Genomic DNA, 27,060 nt, shown 5'->3' with positions numbered 1-27,060 from the left:
TGGACAGGTTGATGGCAAATTTCGCTGGTACTTGTGACTAAGTGACAATAAAGGCTACTACTACTAATCCCCCCTCCACCAAACTTTACACTTGGCACAATGCAGTCAGCCAAGTACCGTTCTCCTGGCAACCGCCAAACCCAGACTTGTCCATCGGATATCCAGTCAGAGAAGTACGATTCGTCACTCCAGAGAACACGTCTCCCCTGCTCTAGAGTCCAGTTGCGGCTGCTTTACACCACGGCATCCCACGCTTTACACCACTGCATCCCACTGCATCTCACACTTTACACCACTGCATCTCACACTTTACACCACTGCATCTCACACTTTACACCACTGCATCTCACACTTTACACCACTGCATCCCACGCTTTACACCACTGCATCTCACACTTTATCCCACTGCATCCCACACTTTACACCACTGCATCCCACACTTTACACCACTGCATCCCACTGCATCTCACACTTTACACCACTGCATCTCACACTTTACACCACTGCATCTCACACTTTACACCACTGCATCTCACACTTTACACCACTGCATCTCACACTTTACACCACTGCATCTCACACTTTACACCACTGCACCCCACGCTTTACACCACTGCATCTCACACTTTACACCACTGCATCTCACACTTTACACCACTGCATCTCACACTTTACACCACTGCATCCCACGCTTTACACCACTGCATCCCACGCTTTACACCACTGCATCCCACGCTTTACACCACTGCATCTCACACTTTACACCACTGCATCTCACACTTTACACCACTGCATCGCACGCTTTACACCACTGCATCTCACACTTTACACCACTGCATCTCACACTTTACACAACTGCATCCCAACCTTTACACCACTGCATCTCACACTTTACACCACTGCATCCCACGCTTTACACCACTGCATCTCACACTTTACATCACTGCATCCCAACCTTTACACAACTGCATCCCAACCTTTACACCACTGCATCCCACGCTTTACACAACTGCATCCCACACTTTACACCACTGCATCTCACACTTTACACAACTGCATCCCACACTTTACACCACTGCATCCCACGCTTTACACCACTGCATCTCACACTTTACACAACTGCATCCCACACTTTACACCACTGCATCGCACGCTTTACACCACTGCATCCCACGCTTTACACCACTGCATCCCACGCTTTACACCACTGCATCTCACACTTTACACCACTGCATCTCACACTTTACACCACTGCATCTCACACTTTACACCACTGCATCTCACACTTTACACCACTGCATCTCACACTTTACACCACTGCATCTCACACTTTACACCACTGCATCTCACTTTACACAACTGCATCCCAACCTTTACACCACTGCATCTCACACTTTACACCACTGCATCCTACGCTTTACACAACTGCATCCCACACTTTACACCACTGCATCCCACACTTTACACCACTGCATCTCACACTTTACACAACTGCATCCCAACCTTTACACCACTGCATCTCACACTTTACACCACTGCATCTCACACTTTACACAACTGCATCCCAACCTTTACACCACTGCATCTCACACTTTACACCACTGCATCCCACGCTTTACACCACTGCATCTCACACTTTACACCACTGCATCCCACGCTTTACACCACTGCATCTCACACTTTACACCACTGCATCTCACACTTTACACCACTGCATCTCACACTTTACACCACTGCATCTCACACTTTACACCACTGCATCCCACGCTTTACACTAGGGGTGTGCCAAAAAAATCGATTCACAGAAGAATCTAGATTCTCATTGGCAACGATTCAGAATCGATCTGAAATGTCCAAGAATCGATTTAATAAATAAATAAAATCAGCTGGCTGTTCGCCTCCATTTTAGTAACTAGCCTATACGAGACGCGAGCGGCAAATCACTAAAACAAAAAGGAAGCAAATGGATGAGAGGGAGATCTTTTGTTCCTACCATTTGCATGTGTTTTAAGTCATGTCAGTTTAACAGGGGCAGGGCGCGCTTGATAGGGCATAAGAACGAGCAGAGAGAGAGAGAGCCGGCCGCGCGCGCGCACTCACTCACCCGAGCGCTGTCTGCTCTCTCTCTCTCTCCCTCGCGCATATTAATAAAAATCAATTAATACGATGGTGTCGGGAAAAAAACTCTCCAGTGATGAAATGTTTTCTGTGTTGACAAATCTTGTGCGATATCCTAAACTGCCGAATGCATTGCTTGTTTTTTCTGTTTACATTTCATTGTGAATGCTGCTACGTCAGAGCGGCCAAAGCGTCAACAAGATTCCCCGTACTTTTTGACAAGCGTCCTTGACAGGGCGGCTATAGCTTTTTTGCAGCTCAAGTCGGCGGCGGTGTGAACGTACAGTCAGCCGCCAGCTGCAGACCAACGCACACTGCAGTGCTTCACGAAACTCCCTGCCAACTCCGAGAGGGCAAAAAAAAAAAAAAAAACTTTATTTTCATAACTTGTTAATTCTTTAAGTTACTGTGTCTGACTGAGAAATATAGATGGTTTTTTTTGTCTTCACCGGTTGTGTACATGATATTTGTGGTAAACTGCATCTATTTTCAACCATTTTGTGTTATGAAGAAGCACTTTTGTTTTGTTCCATCTTATTTTATAGCTAGCTACTAATGAGTAGCAATTGAGAACCAGACAATGTTTTTGATAAAAGGCTCTTCCCTGAGAATTGAACTTAATTAATGTAAAAAAGACACTTTAAAGTCTCCGTTTGTCATTCTGTATAGCAAAGCAGATGAGAGTAGATCATGATCAGAAACCCGATCAGAAATCTTTATGGATAAAATCGAATCGTTTTGAATCGAAAATCTTTTTGAATCGAAAATCGATTTTGAATCGAATCGTGGCCTCAAGAATCGGAATCGAATCGAATCGTGAGATGGTAAAAGATTCCCACCCCTACTTTACACCACTGCATCTCACACTTTACACCACTGCATCGCACGCTTTACACCACTGCATCCCACGCTTTACAACACTGCATCCCACGCTTTACACCACTGCATCTCACGCTTTACACCACTGCATCTCACGCTTTACACCACTGCATCTCACACTTTACACCACTGCATCTCACACTTTACACCACTGCATCTCACACTTTACACCACTGCATCCCACGCTTTACACCACTGCATCCCACGCTTTACACCACTGCATCTCACACTTTACACCACTGCATCTCACACTTTACACCACTGCATCGCACGCTTTACACCACTGCATCTCACACTTTACACCACTGCATCTCACACTTTACACAACTGCATCCCAACCTTTACACCACTGCATCTCACACTTTACACCACTGCATCCCACGCTTTACACCACTGCATCTCACACTTTACACCACTGCATCCCAACCTTTACACAACTGCATCCCAACCTTTACACCACTGCATCCCACGCTTTACACAACTGCATCCCACACTTTACACCACTGCATCTCACACTTTACACAACTGCATCCCACACTTTACACCACTGCATCCCACGCTTTACACCACTGCATCCCACGCTTTACACCACTGCATCTCACACTTTACACCACTGCATCTCACACTTTACACCACTGCATCTCACACTTTACACCACTGCATCTCACACTTTACACCACTGCATCTCACACTTTACACCACTGCATCTCACACTTTACACAACTGCATCCCAACCTTTACACCACTGCATCTCACACTTTACACCACTGCATCTCACACTTTACACAACTGCATCCCAACCTTTACACCACTGCATCCCACACTTTACACAACTGCATCCCACACTTTACACCACTGCATCCCACGCTTTACACCACTGCATCCCACGCTTTACACCACTGCATCCCACGCTTTACACCACTGCATCTCACACTTTACAGCACTGCATCGCACGCTTTACACCACTGCATCCCACGCTTTACAGCACTGCATCGCACGCTTTACACCACTGCATCTCACACTTTACACCACTGCATCTCACACTTTACACCACTGCATCCCACGCTTTACACTACTGCATCCCACGCTTTACAGCACTGCATCCCACGCTTTACACCACTGCATCTCACACTTTACACCACTGCATCTCACACTTTACACCACTGCATCTCACACTTTACACCACTGCATCTCACACTTTACACCACTGCATCTCACACTTTACACCACTGCATCTCACACTTTACACCACTGCATCTCACACTTTACACAACTGCATCCCACGCTTTACATCACTGCATCTCACACTTTACACCACTGCATCTCACACTTTACACCACTGCATCCCACGCTTTACACCACTGCATCTCACACTTTACACCACTGCATCGCACGCTTTACACCACTGCATCCCACGCTTTACAACACTGCATCCCACGCTTTACACCACTGCATCCCACGCTTTACACCACTGCATCTCACACTTTACACCACTGCATCCCACGCTTTACACCACTGCATCCCACGCTTTACACCACTGCATCCCACGCTTTACACCACTGCATCCCACGCTTTACACCACTGCATCTCACTCTTTACACCACTGCATCCCACACTTTACACCACTGCATCTCACGCTTTACACCACTGCATCTCACGCTTTACACCACTGCATCTCACACTTTACACCGCTGCATCCCACACTTTACACCACTGCATCCCACGCTTTACACCACTGCATCCCACGCTTTACACCATTGCATCCCACACTTTACACCACTGCATCTCACGCTTTACACCACTGCATCTCACACTTTACACCACTGCATCCCACGCTTTACACCACTGCATCCCACGCTTTACACCACTACATCTCACACTTTACACCACTGCATCCCACGCTTTACACCACTGCATCCCACGCTTTGCATTGCACTAGGTAATGTAAGGCTTGGATGCAGCTTTTCGGCCATGGAAACCCATTCCATGAAGCTCTACGCACTGTTCTTGAGGTAATCTTAAGGCCACACGAAGTTTGGAGGTCTTTAGCTGTTGACTCTGCAGAAAGTTGGTGACTTCTGCACACTGTGAGCCACTGAGAGGACAGTTGACCGTTAAATATTTAGTAATATTTCACAAATGGACTTTTTGCACAGGTGGAAACCCTTCACAGTACCACACTTGAATTCACTGAGCTGAAGCCCAGTCTTTCACAGATGTTTGTAGAAGCGTCTGCATGCCTAGTGCTTGATTTTATACAACTGTGGCCATGGAAGTGAATATACAAAAGTGTATATTTTGAGGGAAAGAAAGGAGCACAAGATGAACGAAGGTCTTAAAGTGACAGTCGATGTACTGTCAAAATTTCCCCTCATTTACTTCTACTGCCTGGAAGAAGAGAACTGCAGCATGAGCGTTCTGCTGAACATCTGGCTCATGGTTTTGGGTGATGTTCATGTGTGTGTGAGTGAACTCTTGAGAAACACTCACTCGTGCAGAAGGGGTCTGACCACAGTGTTTCCATGAGCGTGAGCTTCGTACATCAGTGTGTTCAGATATGGCAGGAGGGTGTAGCGAATATTCAGCACATCACGAGACACAGCAGCAAACTCCGATCCCCAGGCCACGGGGTCCTGCCTCTGTCAAAGACCAGATTATCAATTCAGCACTTCTGAAGAAAACATGAATGGATTCTCAAGCGAGCTTCGTTAGCCCAGTGATGAAGGATGTACAAAAAAACATTTTTAGATCCAAAAAATATTATAATGTGCTGAAAAACACGAGAGCTTTTAAAAGGGAAAATAACTGACACAATACATTCATACTAATGTCATACCTATAGGCTTATAATATGTTTTTGGTCCATAAATCCTCAAACGGTCCATAAACAGGTGCTGTGAGTGTGTGTGTTCTTACTGGCATGTTTATGGTGTTGTGGTTTCTGGAGAACGGGTAGAAAGCTCCGAGCTGCATCCAGCGCAGACACATCTCGTACTCGGCAGGGTTGAAGAAGCCACAGATATCAGCGCCGGTCTGGAACGAGAGTGATAGAGAGAAACACAAATATAGTTCTCTGTAAAAACAGAGCATTCATAAATAAACTCTAGAGTCAGTGTAATGGCTGCATGCTAGTGTAACCCAAATTACCTAAAAACATTTGATAGGAAATAAAGCACAAATGATAGATCAATAAGACGAGAGAGGCACTTACGTAAGGGATGCCAAATATGCTGAACTCCATCATGCCTGAAAGATAGAAACAGAGAGAGGGAGGATTTGATTTTCATGCATACAGATGTTAAGTTTATACACTGAACTGTACAGTAGAGACCAAGAAGCACTAAATAATAAGCATCGTCATCATACCTACGATGGACTTCAGAAGCTGGTCCCAGCTGGAGTAGTTGTCTCCCAGCCAATGTCCTGCCCAGCGCCCACTAGACGGGTATGTTGAGCGGGTAATAACCACTCCTCTCTTTCCAGTGGTACTAAGCAAAGCACTGTGAAATACACATAGCATGATTTCAACACTGACGAACCCGGCCCTAAGTTCAGTCAGGTTCTCCTCCAGTATGCGGAACCATTGGCGTTTTAGCCTATATGTAAACGGGATATTGTGTGATTTTTTTTGTTTATATTTGTCTGTTATTGTTTGTGTCAGTTACTGTTTGTGTTTTGGACCATGTGAGTCCTTAATAAAGCTTTGATAATGATGATGATCAGAACAAATATAGTAGTGAATATGGAGGAACAGAAAACTCACTCATAAGTGGGTTTGGTGTGAGATAATCCGTACAAGTTGTGGACATCATAATGCTTGACGCGTGTGCCATCCTCGAGGATCTGCTCGCTGTTCATGCACATAGTCTTATGGTTCAGACCTCTATGACTGGACTCCAGTGCTGGGAAAAAATCACACACATACAGATTCATTTTGGACAGAAAGTGCTAAATACTAGTGTAAATGTTGGGAACGCCCCCTTAATAGTCGACTAAACAGTCAACCAGAAGAGGCTTAGTCGACCTAAATGTTATGCGTTGGTTAGTCGCAGAAGAAAACTCTACAGAAAGTGAAGTCACAGAGATTGTTAAAAGCGGTTCTTGTGTTAATTACAGTATGTCTGTCAGAAAATACAAATGTTCGCCTATCATCTGATATCATGATATCAATCATTTGACACATTTAAGAAGCAACTTTACTTGGCCACTTGCTCTAAAGTTAACCATTATTGGACACATATCCAAGTGTTTGTGTGGAGTGTGGAAGCTGAGGTATCGCTCGCTTGCATAGAGACGCCGGTGCGATTACTAATCTCCCTTATTTTTGATCATACAGATAAGAGTAATAAATCATTTAAAATAGTAATTTGTTGTAATTTGTGTAAACTCACAATAACAAGAAAACTTCTGCCGTCTCAGTGTCCTCTCTAAATAAATGAGCTATACTGCAGTGCAGAGATGACGTGTCAGCATTGTCAACTTCATTTTTGCACCCGACACGGACTCAGAAAAAACTGGTTCATTAATAAATAATCAAAATATATTCTTGCTATTTCTTCTGACACATTCACAGTCATGATTTTTGCCAGTGCTTTGCTTCAAGCTTTATGCGTGCGCTAGAGCGCGGAAAATATTAAAGGCTCATTGTGGTTTAGTTCACTCCCAGAGTATATTAAAGTAATTCAATTAATATAAGCATGCGCTTAGTCAACTAATGGTTTAAATGAATGACTAACGGTCGACTAGAAAAATCTTCATTTACATTTACATTTACATTTATTCATTTAGCTGACGCTTTTATCCAAAGCGACTTACAATTGCTATATATGTCAGAGGTCGCACGCCTCTGGAGCAAGTAGGGGTTAAGTGTCTTGCTCAGGGACACATTGGTGTCTCACAGTGGATTCGAACCCCGGTCTCTCACACCAAAGGCATGTGTCTTATCCATTGCGCCATCACCATCCCACAGGCCTCTTCAGTCAGGGGAGGCCTAGTAAATGTTGACTATGGTGTTGTAATATCTCTGGAGCCAAGTATTCATGCCAGGATGCGCTCGTAAGAACTTACGGGGCATGTATGGAGGATTTTCCAAAGTTTGATCTCCTAGACACTTCTCTCCGACGGTGCCATGCACAAAACTGGCCGGCTCATTCATGTCCTTCAGAGAAAAAAACACAAAGACAGTGTTATCATCCAATCAATCCAAAGGGTAACTGGATGATATGCAAATGAGTGTAGAAATGGGGTGTGGCTATGCTAAACCTTCACTTGCTCTTGCACAGCCCAACATGACTCTGACAAGTAAGATGTATATTCATGATCAACATCCTTGTTATGATTTCAACAACATTCTTATAATTTTCCTTGATTTTGGAGGTATTTAATTATTAAGAACGTGTTGTTTTAAGAGCAACAATGGCGTGTAATAGCAGCACAGATGTCCGATCTTGTACAATTTTAATTGATGAAATTGCTTTACTTTTCATTCCAACATGAAAAATGACAAAAACAAAGCACTCACGATCCAAAGTCCATCAAACTTCATGACGTTGTTGTAATAGTCTTTGATCTGCTCTCCCCACCATTCTGCTGTACTTTTCTTGAAGAAATCAGGGAACGCCACGAATGCTCGGAACAGCTGAAAGTTTAAATGAAAGAAACATTAGGTTGGACAAGATGCTTTAACCATTACTACATGCTGATTGGATGTTTGCTCATTTGATTAAACGGTAATGTACTTCTTATCTGTTCTGATTGGCTGAGTTTGAGTTTGTTTACCACAGCATAGTACTAGTATGTGCTCATTGGCTGATGCTGTGTCTTCTACATGACTGGTTGATAGCATCTATTATGGCACACTCATCTCTCTTGACTGCCCATTGTACTGATGAGTTCAATATGAATAGACTTGAATATGGGGGGACAAGAGAAAAGATGTCCGGTTCTCTGATTAAAGAGTGATAGAAATAGAAAGAAAGCGATATATACATATATAGAATATATACAAATGGAACAAGAGAGACAGAGGCAGATACCTTTACTTGAGTATCCCAGTCCAAAGAATTGTCCACAGTAATATCGGGATAATCAGGCCACACCTATGAGAGTGAAACTGCTAAAATCAGGGGTTCAGGATCATTCCTGCTTTCAATACATGTCCACGTCATACTGTATATGACTGAAAACATCAGAGGAACAGGTTCTCTAATCAAAATGCTCCAAACAAATAAAAAAAATCTCTTCAACTAATGTTGCGTTCCAGATTAAGTTTAAGTAACTTACTTTAACCTCATTTAACTCGAAAACTCTGAATCGGAATTCTTCTGCCACATTTGAAAATAATCAACAGAATTCTGCTTCATTCATCATCAAATGAAACTTCAACTGAAGTATGGGCTGATTAATTTCTTTCAGTGGTTATTGCCAAGTAGGAGTTGGGAAAATTTAATTTTAGGACCTGGAGAATGCATCATAACAAAACATAATAATGATATCTCAGGATAATAACATCAAGAAAGAAACAATATTTTTGAAGGAAACTTACAGCACAAACATCAGTAAGTCTTAGCAAAGGATTCGATTAATTCAGTGCGGTTTTGTGCTATTATTTGATTTATTTTACAACAAAACATTTATCCTTTTTGAGAAAATTATGGAAATTGGTATGATAATAAAAATGGCATAAAGTAATAATAATAATTTACAAACTCAGTTTTTATGTAGGCTGACTGTCGATCCCTCACAGAGCAATGGCAAACTTTCTTTATTTCCATATCCAGTTGCATAGACAATCATATTATACTTAAATTGCAACACAAGCAAACCAATGTTTTAAAAGCTACAGAGTTCAAGGTTCTGCTGATCATGAAGCAACTTAAACTTATGCCGCAGAGCAGAAAAAAAATACACAGTCAACAAAACCATGAGGTATTGACTCAGTATACATCAATATATGCTGCTCTTTCTCTATGCGTTGGTCATACCTTTCCCCACACAATGTCATCGCTGAGCTTAGGAGGCCATTTGATGAAAACATCTTTTTCAATCCCGGTATCAAACGCAGGGTAGGAGCCTTTAGTCTCATTGGCTGCTATAGCCGGGTCCTGAAGCACACAAACAAATAAAGCATGTAGTTTTGCTACAGAATACATTTCACTGCATGTTTCTGGCCATACTGAAGTTAGACTACATCTATCTATATTTATAAGCTCTGTTCTCATAACAAGATCTTTTACCCTTTTATGGAAACAACAGTTTTTTTCCAGTAATTAAGAATTGTTGGTACCAAAATGAAGATGAAGCGCATCCCTTCAGCCCTCATGCTGTCCACCAGAGCAGGCAGACCCTTGAAGTTCTCTTTGTCCAGTGTAAAGTCCATTTGCCTCTCCATGTAGTCAATGTCTGAATATTGAACATCCTATGAGGGATCAAAGGTCAAACATTATGATCACATTAAATTTAATGACCAAAGACATCAGAAGTGTAAAAGATGAGGTCGCTTACATAAGGAATTTTAGCAGCTCTCATGTCGTTGTAAAGATCTGCGATCTCCGCATCATTGGCGTAGCCATAGCGACAAAGCTGGAATCCAAGCGACCAATAGGCTGGAAGAACCGGGCGGCCAATCATCTGCCAAACAAAACCAAGAGATAAATATTTTACATTTTCTGCACATACATTTTAGAACATAATATATTCAAGTGGCTTAAGATGGTGGTTCCTGACGGCCCCCCAGCACCACACACACACACACACACACACACACACACACACACACACACACACACACACACACACACACCTCAGTGTACTGTTGAACCACAGATTCTGGAGTGGGTCCCATCACCATGTAGAAGTCCAAGATTCCTCCGATGGTGCGGTAGGTCAGAGCTGGAGTCGGCAGGAAGGTCACATCTAAGAGGAGAACAAGCAAAAAAAGAAGAGAAAATTATGACATCATCTATGTGACTGTCACAATACGTATTCTGTTCATTTTCTGTGTAGATTTAAGGTCCTCTGAGTTCTCAGTTTTGGTGTGCTCAAATTAATCAGTAACCATAGTAACAAAGAAGTGGAAACAAGAAACAATGCTGAGCAAACTAAAAGTCCATGAAAATGAAAGTAAGACAAGACAACTGAATAAGTGTGACTTTACAATATACAAAATAGACCGTTTTGGTCCCAACACTGACCCCTGGGGTACACCACAAGCAATGTCCAAACATACTGACCTGGAGCTTTCCAGATTAATTTCAAGATGAATCACGAGATTCCAAAACAAATAAATGTAATAAGAAAATAAACTCAGATAATCCAAGTCCATGAGACAGTGTGTCTAAGCATAAGATAACAGAAACAATAACCAACAGTGAACTGAGAACTCAGAGGAAATTAAGGCTACGTTTACACGACAACGATATGCTTAAAATGGAGAAGTTTTTCCTTTGAGTTTTCCGTGTACAGACGACATCATTGTCAAAACGATCCCCATTCACAAGGATCCGCAAAAACGACTAAAACGCTGTATTCTGCGGCCACGCCATTAGATGGCGATGAAACACTATAGACTGAACACGTAATACGCATGTGCTTGACGTCATCGTATTCAGATCTTCAAATCTTCAATCTTCAATATTCAATACAAATATTTTTTTCCCATCATGTGTTTTAGTTTTAATATTTCCAATAATAATTTTGATTTTGAGTTTAGGTTACTCTCACAGCATTCAGAACAGGTTGTGTCCGGTGGGTCCGAGTGAGTCACACATGTTTAGTGTGTGTTTGTACTCACCCATGGCATTGCTGTTGAGCAGGAGGACGCCGTGAGCGTTTTTGGATTTCTCCAGACCCATGTGAAAGGGCTGGAGTCCATAACTGTTCAGTTTATACTACAGATGGGCAGAAAGAGATCAGAGTTTGAGATTGTGTTTTCAGTTCTGCTCCAGACAATGTAGTGTTAATGAGAGATTTTTATTTGGCTTGAGAACCATGCAAATCCTATTTCTCTGAAGCCTACAGAATGCAGAATGACCCTAAAATTGAAGATATCAAGGCAAAAAATATAAGCGCAACAATAAAATAACAAGCAATAAGCGCAATCTCACACAAATATCACACGCAATATATACATCATTCCTGAATGAATCAGCCGTTTGTGAAGTGCAGAGGACATTACACTATATCCCTCTAGTAAATCATCAGCACTGGCTCGGACACTCACCCCTGGAGGCTGGTCTTTGGCAAACAGGCCGTATGTGTGAAAGTTGAGGTCATGGTTGTAGCTGGGGTGCTCGGTTTCACCAACACCATAGACATAGTTTGAGGGGAGGCGTGTGGAGATCTGAAGGAACTGATCGGAGAATGTGAACCCTGGCACAGCAGAGTCCCATCTAGAGGAAAAGAGATGTAACTCAACTTTGAGAACACTGATAAATAAGTTCCTTCTATTAAGAAGGCAAATATATTCTAAAATGCTTCTATAGTCCTATATATGTATTTATTTAACACATTTTATTTAACATAAAAACATTAATTCATTTTAACAAAAAAATTAGATTCAGTTGATAAAAAGAATACCTTGAATGTAATATGTCTGCCAAATACAATATAAATGCCATGTTCAGTTATCTTTCAGTACATTCAGTTATCTTTGTCCACTTTCATGGACTTTTAGGTTGTATTAGTTCCTAGTTCCTGGTTTCCTTTGCCACTGATGAATTGTCATGGACATTGTCGTTAAATACCCTCATTTGTCTAGTATTTAAGTTATAGGGCCCTATCATACACGGTGCAATGCAGCACCAGGCACAACGCAAGTGTGTTCTGCTAGTTTCAGCCTGACGCAGTTATCATTTTCACAACCTGCGCCACGTTGCTTAAATAGCAAATGCATTTGTGCCCATTTGTGCGCCCATGAGCTGCTGGTCTGAGAACGATGTGTGTGTTCGGACGCATTGATGGCGCGTTGCTATTTTGAGGAACTGAAATAGACTGAGCCATTGACCAACTGAAACCTGCTCTAAAGTCAATGGCGCAGTATTTTATTTAAATTTTTTTGTTATTCAAAGGGCGCTCTGGACTGCATGTTATTGAGGTGTATTACTCACATGATCTCTTCTGAGCTCTTTCTGATGACTTGGATCCCGAAGGGCTTGTTCTGGATCTGAACCCTGTACAGTCTGTTGTTTTCCTCTGTCTCTGGTGTGGCGGGCAGCTCGAGGGGAACGGGGACCTCGAAGCGAGCGTTAGCCGGGTCAAAGATCTAGATCAATAAGACCAAAAATCAGTCGTACTCTTGATTTCAGTCCTAAATGTATTCATCTATTTGCTTAATTCCTTAAAATCATCATTAGAGAATGGTGCTAGTAACACCAAGGTTATGGGTTCCCAACAGAGCGCATTAACAAAGTATACCTTACATGCAATGTAAGTCGCTTTGGATAAAAGCATCTGCCAAATGCATGAATGTAAATGGTATATCAACTCATTGTAATGGTCTAAATCCTACATTTAGAAAAGCATACCTTCCAGCGCAGGCTTTTTCCACTCAGGAATGTGATTTCCACACGGAGCTTGCTGATGTCTCGAGATTGAGAACGTTGACTTGGGAAATCGGTATTGCGCTCTATATCTACAATAATGCTGCTTGCTGTTTCAACAATGTTGCTGGTGACGTAGCCGTGGGTCTCGGCGTAATAACACCAGGGCTCGTTGGGAATACCTGAAGGCTATGGAAGACAATGTGTTGAATCACGTTCTAACAGTGATAGGAAAGACACACGTCAGCTCAAACAGTGTCTGTAAAAACAGTAGATTTGAATATTGAATATCTTCTCTCTCTGACCTCCCAGATGCAGCCGCGGGCTTCACATTTGGCCTGATCAGACCCCGCTTCAGGATAGCAGTCGAAGTGCAGAGATTTGGGGTGTTTGGCCTGCCAGTTGACTGTGTAGTCCTTCCCCAGTTCCAGCTCCAGATTTCTCAGATACATCACCTAGCAGAGGATGATTTATGTCATGCAAAAGACAGTATGGATGTGAATAACAAAAATGACAAATACCTTTGCGTTTCAATAAATGAGGGCAGCTGACATTAATGTGTCACGTGTGGTTTATGACCAAAGTCATGTTGTCATTCCAAGAGCTTGAGCTCTGGGAGAAGATTGCCCTTCATCATAGCCTAATGTTGTCATTCCAAGAGAGAGTCCAGGGATGCTTTCAAAAGCATGAAAACCCAGAAAACATGAAAAGTGAAACCCAGTAACTTTGTTTTGGTGAGCCATTCTCTGCAAGCATAGCTGATCAGATTTCGCTCCGCTTCTGACAGAGGAAGATAAACTTATTATAATATTACCGGCCCTTAATCTGCACGTTTACACCCACCAGTCGACATTTGCTTTTCGCAAGCGACAACAGTGACCAGTTCTAATGCAATGGCACTTTAGTTTCCTTTAGTAGCATCGCATCATATGTAGCATGCTAAATTTGCAAAGCAAACAATGATTCATACAGTATCTGGTCATTCTGTTATTCTTGCTACAGTTTATATCGAGCAATAATATTTAAAGATGCAATAACATCCTCCAAAGTGATGTTAATGTGAATATTAAATAAAAATGGACCATATTTTGTTTATATTCCTGGTCTCAATGTGCATTATACCCATTTCTGTAGGATGCTGAATAACCTATTTCAACCCAAATCAGTAAAATTGGTCACAAACACAGTTTCGTATTGACTTAGAAAACGGTTGTTTAATGTCAAAACTATGACTACCTTCTTGGTGGAATCGTAGTGAACCTGAGACTCGGACAGAGCATCAGTAGTGATGCCGTCCGACACGAGCACAGAGGCGGGAGCCGCGCTCACTCCCATCACTGTGATGTTCTCAAACTTCAAGCTGTTCGGATCCGTGTAGCCATTGTGGGCAACGTGCATTGTCAAGACATCCTGATCCAGCAGAAAAATAGCACATATTACTACAGATTACTGGAATAGATGCCATTTACAAAAATACTTAAATGACTACAATGCAATGGCATCTAAAAACAAACAAACACATAACATAAATTTTTAGGATGATGTACATTAGCCACAGAAAACTGGTAACGAATGTGGGAGCCGGATGAAACAGTATCTAAGAAAAAGAGAGAAAGAAGTTATGAGAGACAAATCAACTTTATATATGAGAATCTGATTTTTTTCAAGAAACATTTGGGTAAATCTAATAATTTAGTCTCTATAATACGGCTCAATAATAAGGACCTGTGCTGTGATCAATTAGAAAAAGTTTCAGGCCAGTGTTGTTTTTTCAATACATCTCATGTTCATGAGTTTTTATGCCTTGCAAACACAAATATTTGTTTTTCTTTCCACTGTTAATTTATTGAACATTTTGATGTTGCAAATTTTAGGAAACACTTTACATCAGTGTCCCATTTCTTACCATTCGCCAACTACATTAGTAATTTTAACATTAACTAATACATTATTAAAATCAAAAGTTGTGTCTGTTAATATTATTTAATGAACCTGAGCTAACAGAAACCAACAATGATTTTTTTATATATTATTAACTAACATTAAAAAAGGTTAATAAATACTGTAACAAAATGTATTTTTCTTATATTTCATAAGAAATATAAGTAAAAATCTGAACTTCAGACATTATTGTTATTGGGCCCTGTACATGAACTGAACAACTTTTAAGCAAAAGCAAGTCCCTCTACAATACCTCGAGAGTCTCCGTCATCCCAGAACAGCTCGCCTGACGCAGCCTCGTTGTCATCGAGGGCGACGATCAATCCCATGGGAAGACGCCGGCTGAGGAAACACACAACTTTCACCAGAAACTCAAGAGCAGACAGAAAACAGATCCTCTGAAGTTCAGATGGGATTGTTGTTCGTGAATAGCGTCACAGAAACCGTACATCGAAGCCGGGTGTATTTTAAATACGCATTTGTGATGTATTTGCGTATCAGCCCAAAAGATACGTTGAGAGATACGGTACATTTCCATTTCTACTGCTGAAGGTGTAATATATTCAGAGGGAAATAAAAGCAAACTACAAAATAAACAGCTATTGAACACAGAAAAAATTTAAAACAATTTTCCCTCGTGTAAAAAAGAAACTCAGGCCTGCAGATGAACAGGAACGAGATGAATGAAAACAGCGGAACGTTCCAAGCGAACAAAAACCCACACATCGAAATATTTATCATACTAAACTCACATTGCAATATTAACCATGTTATAGTGATGCTGTGAATCATGTTACAACTGCTCTGAATAGTTGTCATTAATATACTATGGTAATTGAAAGAAGACTATAATACACTCTCCAAAAAATAGCAGACACTTTTTGTATTGGCCGTTAGATGCGTTTTATGTAAGTGGACGGAGCTGAAAGACTCCCTGAGAGCGGATTGACTGTTTTCACGGATAGAGTTTAGTTTCAGTACATAAATTAATATGAGCCGGTGTATTTTTAGGGTAAATATATTCAGGTTTCCCATCATTACCTGTATGTAGTGGTGACGTCTGGTCTTTGTACAGGCAGAATGGCTCCTCCTCTCAGGTGTAAACCAAGTTTATCAGCGGGCAGGTTCAAGGAAACTTTTGCTTTGCGATCTGTAATCCTTATCTCCTAGAAAACAAACCAAAAAATTGCTTATATATATAGTATATATTTATACATACAGTGGAAACATTATTATTTGATCCCCTGCTGATTTTGTAAGTTTGCCCACTTACAAAGAAATGAAGGGTCAATAATGTCAATATGTCTATTTTAACGGATAGAGACAGAATATCAACCAAAAAAATCCAGAAAAAACACATTATATATAGGTTATAAATTGATTTGCATTTTAGTGAGTGAAACAAGTATTTGATCCCCAAGCAAAACGTTTCTTGTAGTTGGTCACCAGGTTTGCACACATCTCAGGAGGGATTTTGGTGCACTCCTCTTTACAGATCCTCTCTAAATCCTTAAGGTTCTTGGCTGTCACTTTGCAACTCGAAGTTTCAGCTCCCTCCACAGATTTTCTATAGGATTAAGGTCTGAAGACTGGCTAGGCCACTCCAAGACCTTAATGTGATTCTTCTTGAGCCACTCCTTTGTTGCCTTGGCGGTATGTTTTGGGTCATTGTCATGCTGGAAGACCCATCTTCAGAGTTCTGGTTGAGGGAAGGAGGTCCAAGATTTGACAGTACATGGCCCTGTTCATTATCCCCTCAATACGGTGAAGTTGTCTTGTACCCTTACCAGAGAAACAGCCCCAAAGCATAATGTTTCCACCTCAGTGCTCTACTGTAGGGATGGTGTTCTTGGGGTCTTAGTCACCATTTCTCTTCCTCCAAACACGACGAGTTGAGTTGATGCCAAAGAGCTCGATTTTGGTCGCATCTGACCACAGCAATTTTTCCCAATCCCTCTCTAAATCAGATGTTCATTGGCAAACTTTAGACGGGCCTGTACATGTGCCTTCTTGAGCAGGTGGACCTTGTGGGCACTGCAGAATTTCACCCATCGTGGCGTAGTGTGTTACCAATGGTTTGCTTGGTGACTGTTGTCCCAACTGCCTTAAGATCATTAACAAGCTCCTCCCGTGTAGTTCTGGGCTGATCCCTCACCTTTCTCATGATCATCCGTACCCCATGAGGCAAGATCTTGCATGGAGGTACAGACCGAGGGCGATTGATGGTTATTTTGTATTTCTTCTATTTCCGAATAATGGCACCAACAGTTGTCTCCTTCTCTCCAAGCTTCTTGCTGATGGTCTAGTAGCCCATTCCAGCCTTTTGCAGGTCTCCAAACTTGTCCCTGATGTCCTCTGACAGCTCTTTGGTCTTGCCCATGGTGGTGTAGGGTTGGAATGGAAGATACAGATGCTGTGGACAGGTGTCTTTTATAAACATAACAAGCTGACATTAGGAGTACTTTCTTAAAGTAACAGGAGACAGGATGTGTTCCACATGGGCACATAACCAATCTGTGGGAGGCAGAATTCTTGCTGGTTGGTAGGGGATCAAATACTTATTTCACTCAATCAATTGCTAATCAATTTATAATTACATTATTATATAATGTGTTTTTTCTAGATTTTTTTGGTTGATATTCTGTCTCTATGTCAAAATAAACCTACTATAAAAATGATAGACCCTTCATTTATTTGTAAGTGGGCAAACTTACAAAGTCAGCAGGGGATCAAATAATTATCTTCTCCACTGTATATATATATATAGGTTTGTGGTGCTAGAGGATGGTCTCACCGTCTCAAAGTCATACCATATGGCATCTGGTATATACGCCTCAACAGTTTCAACACCCTAAAACAAGCAAACAACAAATAAACAGGAAAATCAGCTAATCAATGACAAACATTATTTTGATAGTTTAAAATTGAGCATTATTCATTAAACTGGTTCTGAAGACAGATATGGTCCTCCTGTCATGGCTTTTCAAAATTCAAAAAGAGAGAATATGAGCAAGATTTTGGAGAGTAAGAAGATGACAGAAAGAGAAGCAGCAATGAACCGAAAGAAAAAATGAGGCAACATACTGTACACTTCAGACTGTTCCACAAATGTCATATTCATACATACATACATACTTTTTCAACATTTTGTTATGTTACAGCCTTATTCCAAAATAGATAAAATTCATTATTTTCCTCAAAATTCTACAAACATAATGACAACGTGAAAGAAGTTTGTTTGAAATATTTGCTAATTTATTTATTTAAAAAAAAAAAAAAAATCACATATACATAAATGTTCACAGCCTTTGCCACAACACTCAAAATTGAGCTCAGGTGCATCCCGTTTCAACTGATCATCCTTGAGATGTTTCTACAACTTGATTGGAGTCCACCTATGGTAAATTCAGTTGTTTGGACATGATTTGGAAAGGCACACATCTGTCTATAGAAGGGCACACAGTTAACAGTGCATGTTAGAGAACAAACCAAGCCATGAAGTCCAAGGGATTGGCTGTAGACCTCCGAGACAGGATTGTATTGAGTCACAGATCTGGGGAAGGGTACAGAAAAATTTCTGCAGCACTGAAGGTCCCAATGAGCACAGTGGCCTCCATCATCCGTAAATGGAAGAAGTTTCCATTCGGCCGCCCGGCCAAACTGAGCGATCAGGGAGAAGGGCCTAAGTCAGGGAGGTGACCAAGAACCCGATGGTCACTCTGACAGAGCTCCAGTATTTCTCTGAGGAGAGAGGAGAACAACCATCTCTGCTGCTCTCCACCAATCAGGCCTGAGAACCTTCCAGAAGAACAACCATCTCTGCAGCGCTCCACCAATTAGGCCTGAGAACCTTCCAGAAGAACAACCATCTCTGCAGCTCTCCACCAATCAGGCCTGAGAACCTTCCAGAAGAACAACCATCTCTGCAGCTCTCCACCAATCAGGCCTGAGAACCTTCCAGAAGAACAACCATCTCTGCAGCTCTCCACCAATCAGGCCTGAGAACCTTCCAGAAGAACAACCATCTCTGCAGCGCTCCACCAATCAGGCCTGAGAACCTTCCAGAAGAACAATCATCTCTGCAGAGCTCCACCAATCAGGCCTGAGAACCTTTCAGAAGAACAACCATCTCTGCAGCGCTCCACCAATCAGGCCTGAGAACCTTCCAGAAGAACAATCATCTCTGCAGCGCTCCACCAATCAGGCCTGAGAACCTTCCAGAAGAACAACCATCTCTGCAGCGCTCCACCAATTAGGCCTGAGAACCTTCCAGAAGAACATCCATCTCTGCAGCTCTCCACCAATCAGGCCTGAGAACCTTCCAGAATAACAACCATCTCTGCAGTGCTCCAACAATCAGGCATGAGAACCTTCCAGAAGAACAACCATCTCTGCAGCGCTCCACCAATCAGGCCTGAGAACCTTCCAGAAGAACATCCATCTCTGCAGCTCTCCACCAATCAGGCCTGAGAACCTTCCAGAATAACAACCATCTCTGCAGCGCTCCACCAATCAGGCCTGATAACCTTCCAGAAGAACATCCATCTCTGAAGCGCTCCACCAATCAGGCCTGATAACCTTCCAGAAGAACATCCATCTCTGCAGCTTTCCACCAATCAGGCCTGAGAACCTTCCAGAAGAACAACCATCTCTGCAGCGCTCCAACAATCAGGCCTGAGAACCTTCCAGAAGAATAGCCATCTCTGCAGCGCTCCACCAATCAGGCCTGAGAACCTTCCAGAAGAATAGCCATCTCTGCAGCACTCCACCAATCAGGCCTGAGAACCTTCCAGAAGAACAATCATCTCTGCAGAGCTCCACCAATCAGGCCTGAGAACCTTTCAGAAGAACAACCATCTCTGCAGCGCTCCACCAATCAGGCCTGAGAACCTTCCAGAAGAACAATCATCTCTGCAGCGCTCCACCAATCAGGCCTGAGAACCTTCCAGAAGAACAACCATCTCTGCAGCGCTCCACCAATTAGGCCTGAGAACCTTCCAGAAGAACATCCATCTCTGCAGCTCTCCACCAATCAGGCCTGAGAACCTTCCAGAATAACAACCATCTCTGCAGCGCTCCAACAATCAGGCATGAGAACCTTCCAGAAGAACAACCATCTCTGCAGCGCTCCACCAATCAGGCCTGATAACCTTCCAGAAGAACATCCATCTCTGCAGCTCTCCACCAATCAGGCCTGAGAACCTTCCAGAATAACAAACATCTCTGCAGCGCTCCACCAATCAGGCCTGATAACCTTCCAGAAGAACATCCATCTCTGAAGCGCTCCACCAATCAGGCCTGATAACCTTCCAGAAGAACATCCATCTCTGCAGCTTTCCACCAATCAGGCCTGAGAACCTTCCAGAAGAACAACCATCTCTGCAGCGCTCCAACAATCAGGCCTGAGAACCTTCCAGAAGAATAGCCATCTCTGCAGCGCTCCACCAATCAGGCCTGAGAACCTTCCAGAAGAATAGCCATCTCTGCAGCGCTCCACCAATCAGGCCTGAGAACCTTCCAGAAGAACAACCATCTCTGCAGCGCTCCAACAATCAGGCCTGAGAACCTTCCAGAAGAATAGCCATCTCTGCAGCGCTCCACCAATCAGGCCTGAGAACCTTCCAGAAGAATAGCCATCTCTGCAGCGCTCCACCAATCAGGCCTGAGAACCTTCCAGAAGAACAACCATCTCTGCAGCGCTCCACCAATCAGGCCTGAGAACCTTCCAGAAGAATAGCCATCTCTGCAGCGCTCCACCAATCAGGCCTGAGAACCTTCAAGAAGAATAGCCATCTCTGCAGCGCTCCACCAATCAGGCCTGAGAACCTTCCAGAAGAACAACCATCTCTGCAGCACTCCACCACAGGTGAGCCTGAGCATGTCGCATCAAACACAAAAAGACTTGAGGCTGTAATTGATGCCAAAGGTGCTTCAACAAAGTATTGAGCAAAGGCTGTGAATATTTATGTATACGTGATTATTATTATTATAAAGATTTCAAACAAAGTTATTTCACGTTGTCATTATAAGGTATTGTTTGTAGAATTTTGAGGAAAATAATTACTTGAATCCATTTTGGAATAAGGCTGTAACAACAAAATGTGGAAAAAGTGGAGCGCTGTGAATAATTTCCGTGTGTGTGAAACATGTGTAGGTGTGTGTATGTTCACTCACAGGATCCAGCACAGGTGTGATGAGAAGATGTGCTCCCCACATGAACTGTTTGTGCACTGCCCAGGTTTCACTGTCGGAATAGAACCTGCAGAGAAACAATTCTTATAAAGCACATAGTGACGTTCCAGCTGATTACAATGTTACAAATATAAAAGTGCCAAAAAAATAATAATTTGTATATGTAAAAAAAAAGTAAAAATGAAAATTGTATTCACTTAAATAATTTCTCCATTTAAATTCAAACCCTATTGTGTTAATTTTATTGTGTAAGTCCTACACACATGAGAGATTTCATAAAGAAATACACTGGAACTGTTCCGCTGTTGTTTGCACATGCTTACGAACTCACTCATGCATCATGGGCCGCACTACAGTCTCTCCGCTGACGTGGGCCTTGTAGAACAGAGTGTAGAGATACGGCAGGAGGCTGTAGCGGATCTCAAGGTAATGCCTAGAGCTGTTCACCAAGAGAGAGTCAGCGCCGTATGATGCAGGGTCCTGGTCCTGTTAGAAAGGGACAGAAAACTAGTCAGGAAGAGCCAAGAGAGAAATGGATACGTGGATCCTGATAATAATGTGCATCATGGTGGAGAGCCATCGGTCTTGGAGACAGCCGTGGAATCATTACTCTCTGACTAAAAGGTCAAATCTTATTCATCTAATTTCACCAAGAATATCATTTTACATTCATTATAATTTTCCCTCTCAAACTCTCACTCCAGAGGTCAAGATTTAATGTTTCTGGTTAGTTTTAAGAGCAGCACATACTTTGAACCCTTGAGCGTTGTGGTTACGGCTAAAGGGATAAAATGCGCCGACTTGCATCCAACGTCTGCAAAGCTCCTCCGATGAGTCGTCGAAGAACCCACAGATGTCTGCACCGACCTGGAGAAGAACATCATTAGATTCAGGAAAAATCACTATGTATTATCTCAAGTGTTTCTCCAAAAAAACTAGGCAATTAAATGGAGCTCAAATGGAGATTCCAGTGTTTTATATATGAAAAAGACACCAGCAATCTGACAAATGTCTGCATAGAGTATCTGAGGAGTTCAAAAATGTCTTGGAAAAGACGTTTCTTTTGGAGTCAAACCACTTACATAAGGGATTCCAAAGAGGTTAAACTCCAGCATGCCGGGTATCGCCCACTTAATGTCATTCCAGGTGGCGGCATTGTCACCCAACCAGTGCCCAGCGTACTTGCCCACCCCGGGGAAGGAGGAACGAGAGAAAACCATGGAACGGTTCTTCCCAAACAATGCTCTCGATGCCCTGGAAGCAGAAACACAATATTAGTGCCGATCCTAGGTTTCTAGGGGCCCTAAGCAAAACTTTGTCCAGGGGCCGCTGTTCATAACCCCCCCAAAATGACCCACAACCCCTTAATCTGTTCTTTCAGAGCAGTTTCACTGTCAACAAACAACACTGAGTTGAAATACACAATAAAAAATATTAAAATTACAAACAAAAGGACAAATACAATTAAATAAATAATTGTGCCTACTACTAATAATGTTAAAAGTAAAACATTCTTTACCATATTAATTAAATATAGGTCTAAATTGATTATTATTATTATTACTAAAGTTATTCAGCAAAGAGAAGTAAATGATTTTGTTTTTTGATTAACATTAAATGACAGACAGCAGCAGGTTTATTAAGCTGCTGTCACTTTAAGACCAAATGCACAGCTCTTATACACTGACAATTTGATAACTTTCCCAACTGTATATGTTCACTTTAGACATAACTGACTGCGTTTAAGTGAAAATTGAATTTTGACCTATTTTTGTGTGTATTTGCCTGTTTAAAGCTACATTGTGTTGGATTTTCTCCCATCTAGCCGTGAAAATGTATATGACTACCAACTGATTTCAGAAATTGTCAAGGTTGTGATGTCACAACCATGAGCACATTAATATATGACTATCCACTGGTAAATACAAAATTGTTGTGATGTTAATCCGTATTAATCATTCTGACAAGACTGGAAAGCAGCATCAGTCAACCATAAAAGAGATTATTTGCATTCAGAGTGTGAAAAACCAGCACTTACTTCTCAGTGGCCAGGACCATAGAGTATCCATAGAGACTGTGGACGTCATAGTGGTTCCCCCAGTTGTGTTTAGCATCCATACATAAGGTCTTACTGAACATCAGGTTATCAAGGATACCTTAAGAGTCCAATGGAAATCAAGAGGACAGAGGTTTACAGGTGGTGAGGAAATGCTGATATGAAATCTAGCGGTGGATGCATTTCAGACTCACGTGGGGTGAACGGGGGATAGTTGAGTTTGTTTTCAGCGCAGCCTTTGATGCTTCCCTTTACGAAACTGGCCACCTCATTCATGTCCTTAGGGAAAAAAACAGCTATTAGTTCAGCGCTTCCTAATTCAGGCAACTCATTTTCTCGAGATTAAAGCAAAACCTTCTAGGGAGGCTTTAACGTCAACATGAAATGGCATTTGTAACCATTTTACTTTCATAATGTGATGCATTTCTGAATCAGAATATTCAGTGAGAAAACAAAATGTAGGGCAGAACTTGATTTTATCAATCAGGAATTGATTGGATGAACTGTAATAATATTTGAAACATGATGTATTTTCTCTAAAGCTGCTTTGAAATACGTACTGTGAAAGTGCCATAAGTTCATGACCTTTCCACCAGGTCGTAAAATTATCAGATTCAATATTTTGGTGACAGGTAATGATCTCTGTGGGTTACTTACAATCCAGAGAGCGTCGTGCTTGACTTCTTTGTGGAAACGTGAAATTTCATCAACCCACCAATCAATGCAGGACGGGTTAGTGTAGTCAGGAAACACGGTTTCCCCTGGCCAGACCTGTGACGGGAGAGAGAGGGGAGGAGACTGTGATTAATATAAATATAAACAATGTTGGAATGAATTAATGCAGATGTCCAACAACAATTACTAAAAACCAAACATCATAGAAATCAATCAAGATCAAATAGTTATAAAGAAGGACCAGTTTTCAATCCCAAACCCTACAAACGATTACCCATCCAGGAGTATGTTTGGAGGATCGTACCTCTCCCAGTAGAGGTGTTTCCCCGTCTGCTTCAGTGACCCAAGCTTTAGCTGCATGACCCCTGTCAAGGGCTTCATAAGCTCCGTTTACCCTTCGACTGGTGGACACGGCAGGATCCTACCAAGAAGAACATGTTCTGAGGTGTTAAACTGGGCAATTCAACAAAGGGGTTGAAATGTACGACTCTAAACTTGCTTTGGTCTACTGTCTAAAACCCAGAACTAACGTGCCAACCTATAAAATCAACGGCTCACCAATATGATGATGTATTTCTGCCCTTTATCATGCATGTAGTCAGCAAACTGAGGCAGCTCCGCAAATTTCACCGTATCATAGGTGAAGATCTTTTTGTCCTCCATGTAGTCAATATCAGTGTATTGGACATCCTAGAACACAAAATAATGATGGATCAGCTGTGAGTCTTGGTGAAGTTTCTTCTCTCACTGAATATCCTGTTTCACTTTAACATCTAATTATTGAAGTTATACTCTTAAACAGAAAAGTTCTTTATTGATTGGCATTGATTGTTCCGTGAAGAAAGACACAAAAGAGTCTTTATAGTGGAAAAGGTTCTTTAGACTGTTAAAATGTTCTTTACACTAAGAAATGAATGGTTCTTTTAACAACTATTTACTCAAAGGTTCTTTGGGGAACCAGAAATGGTGCAATGCAAAGATTGTAGATTCGCTGTTGTCTGTTTAGCTTTTTCTGGAAGGCTTGACTGCAATATCCAGACATGCCTTCTTTGTTCGAATGACATCAAACATTGAGTGCAGTCCATCTTTCGGCAATCAGAGCCCCACTATAAGGTGTCAAACTCTTCTAAATGCATGTGTTCAGGTGAAATACACAAATGTGCAGTTATTATTCATGAATCCATGCTCTTGATTGTGGCTTTGGGGTCCTGGGTGGAATCAAGTTTTGCAGAAGAAAGCGAGGAGCCTCTGTCTGTTCCTGGCACTTACATACGGAAGGCCGGCCTGTCGATTTCTCTCCACGACTCTCTTGATCTCGTCCAGGCTGCCGTAGTCCCAGCGAGAGAGCTGGAAGCCCAGAGACCAGTATGGAGGGATGAAAGGCCTGCCGATCAGCTGGAGAGACATGAAGCCATGTTAAACACATTGAACATCAGCGTGGGGCCTATAGGATTTCACTTCAACTCTCATGAGCTAAAGTCAGTTGGCATGAAATTTAGGTAAGAGGTTCATGGCGTGATCCGGATCAGTGTTTATTTAGCAATAACGACCACCTGACTGCTTATTACTGCTATTAGCCAATAAATAAACAAAAACATCAATGAACCAGTGTTACTTTAGTATCACTAATATATTATTTTAGTTTTTATTACCATTTAAAATTATTATTATTATTTTTTTTAATGTTTTCGGTCTCTTTTTAATTTTAGTTAAAGTTTTAGTAATTTTGTTGCATGGGTTTGTCATTTTTAGTATTTTTTTTAATGTCTATATAGTTTTTTTAGCTGAAATATATATATATATATTAATGTACTTAAGGTTTATGACATCAAAGTACCGCGAGAGCAATTCTAAAGCATAAGGAGCCATCTAATTTATATTCGCTCTCGCGGTACTTTGATGTCATTCACCGATCGCTCTGTGCAGCGCCGGTTCAAGTCGAGCAAGCCTATTACCAGACAATGAACCAAACACAGGCAGGAACTTAAAGGTGCCCTAGAATGGGTTGAAATAATATTTAAATTTTGTCCCTGATATCTACATAGAGGGTATGTGGCTTAAAAAGCCATTTAAAATGTCCAGAAAAGGTTTTACAGGTCAATTTCCAACCCTATAAATTGGCCCTAGAATGAAATGGTCTGTTTTTACCTTATTTGGAAGGGTCATGAATAGTAATGAGGAGTTCTGCTCTGATTGGCTCTTTCACTGCGGGCTAATTACAAGAGCTCAGAGAGTCACAGCAAACAGGTCCGACGTGCAAATGGAGAGACTCGGTGTACAACCGTATTAGGGCTGTCACTTTTGAGAAAAATCTATTTTGAACGGATATCAAATACCAGCCTATGTATTCGAATATATTCGAATATCTATTACCCCCCCCCCCCCCCTCCCCTCACCCGCCGTGCGCGTGGAGAGAAAAAAAACGTCAATCGAAATTTTACTAACAGTTTGACAGTCATAAACAGGACTCCCAAAATTACACTTATATGACTCATATCTGCAAATAAACCTTGCCTTTACATGTGCATCTGCACGGTGCCGACCGGTTGTGCAGGAAAGTATGCAGTCATACGATGTTGGACGCCTGGCGATGCTCTGGCCGTCTGCTGCGTTTCTGGGGCGGTTTACACCTGGCCACTTCATGCGTTTGCTCAGATCGGA

The 27,060-nt window shown here is 41.9% G+C and overlaps 2 protein-coding genes across 3 annotated transcripts in view; one reads left to right on the top strand and one right to left on the bottom strand.

Moving 5' to 3' along the window:
- The window catches only part of LOC307000301 (uncharacterized protein), a 220,438-nt gene that overhangs the window by 143,883 nt on the left and 49,495 nt on the right, over window positions 1–27,060 (top strand). The window lies entirely within an intron of this gene.
- LOC306999988 (sucrase-isomaltase, intestinal-like) overlaps window positions 1–27,060 on the bottom strand; it is a 52,225-nt gene that overhangs the window by 12,282 nt on the left and 12,883 nt on the right. For both annotated transcript variants that reach the window (XM_079615163.1, XM_079615162.1), the window contains exons 10-41: window positions 25,669–25,794; window positions 24,958–25,089; window positions 24,704–24,820; window positions 24,382–24,495; window positions 23,919–24,003; window positions 23,707–23,824; window positions 22,751–22,922; window positions 22,419–22,535; window positions 22,000–22,154; window positions 21,651–21,735; window positions 18,271–18,327; window positions 16,518–16,642; window positions 15,730–15,818; window positions 15,083–15,132; window positions 14,772–14,945; window positions 13,841–13,990; window positions 13,521–13,724; window positions 13,104–13,258; window positions 12,218–12,386; window positions 11,789–11,885; window positions 10,799–10,911; window positions 10,501–10,626; window positions 10,283–10,414; window positions 9,981–10,100; window positions 9,033–9,095; window positions 8,519–8,635; window positions 8,065–8,155; window positions 6,761–6,899; window positions 6,364–6,497; window positions 6,209–6,243; window positions 5,914–6,030; window positions 5,488–5,636 (exon numbers count right to left, since the gene is read on the bottom strand). In XM_079615163.1, coding sequence (XP_079471289.1) covers window positions 5,488–5,636; window positions 5,914–6,030; window positions 6,209–6,243; window positions 6,364–6,497; window positions 6,761–6,899; window positions 8,065–8,155; window positions 8,519–8,635; window positions 9,033–9,095; window positions 9,981–10,100; window positions 10,283–10,414; window positions 10,501–10,626; window positions 10,799–10,911; window positions 11,789–11,885; window positions 12,218–12,386; window positions 13,104–13,258; window positions 13,521–13,724; window positions 13,841–13,990; window positions 14,772–14,945; window positions 15,083–15,132; window positions 15,730–15,818; window positions 16,518–16,642; window positions 18,271–18,327; window positions 21,651–21,735; window positions 22,000–22,154; window positions 22,419–22,535; window positions 22,751–22,922; window positions 23,707–23,824; window positions 23,919–24,003; window positions 24,382–24,495; window positions 24,704–24,820; window positions 24,958–25,089; window positions 25,669–25,794 — 3,827 coding nt within the window. The remainder of the gene's footprint in view (window positions 1–5,487; window positions 5,637–5,913; window positions 6,031–6,208; window positions 6,244–6,363; window positions 6,498–6,760; window positions 6,900–8,064; window positions 8,156–8,518; window positions 8,636–9,032; window positions 9,096–9,980; window positions 10,101–10,282; window positions 10,415–10,500; window positions 10,627–10,798; window positions 10,912–11,788; window positions 11,886–12,217; window positions 12,387–13,103; window positions 13,259–13,520; window positions 13,725–13,840; window positions 13,991–14,771; window positions 14,946–15,082; window positions 15,133–15,729; window positions 15,819–16,517; window positions 16,643–18,270; window positions 18,328–21,650; window positions 21,736–21,999; window positions 22,155–22,418; window positions 22,536–22,750; window positions 22,923–23,706; window positions 23,825–23,918; window positions 24,004–24,381; window positions 24,496–24,703; window positions 24,821–24,957; window positions 25,090–25,668; window positions 25,795–27,060) is intronic.

This window comes from Phoxinus phoxinus (assembly GCF_949152265.1).
Source record: "Phoxinus phoxinus genome assembly, chromosome: 1".
NCBI classification, from domain to species: domain Eukaryota; kingdom Metazoa; phylum Chordata; class Actinopteri; order Cypriniformes; family Leuciscidae; genus Phoxinus; species Phoxinus phoxinus.
Note: the sequence above shows the minus strand (reverse complement) of the source record. Positions and strands in the feature narration are given on the sequence as shown.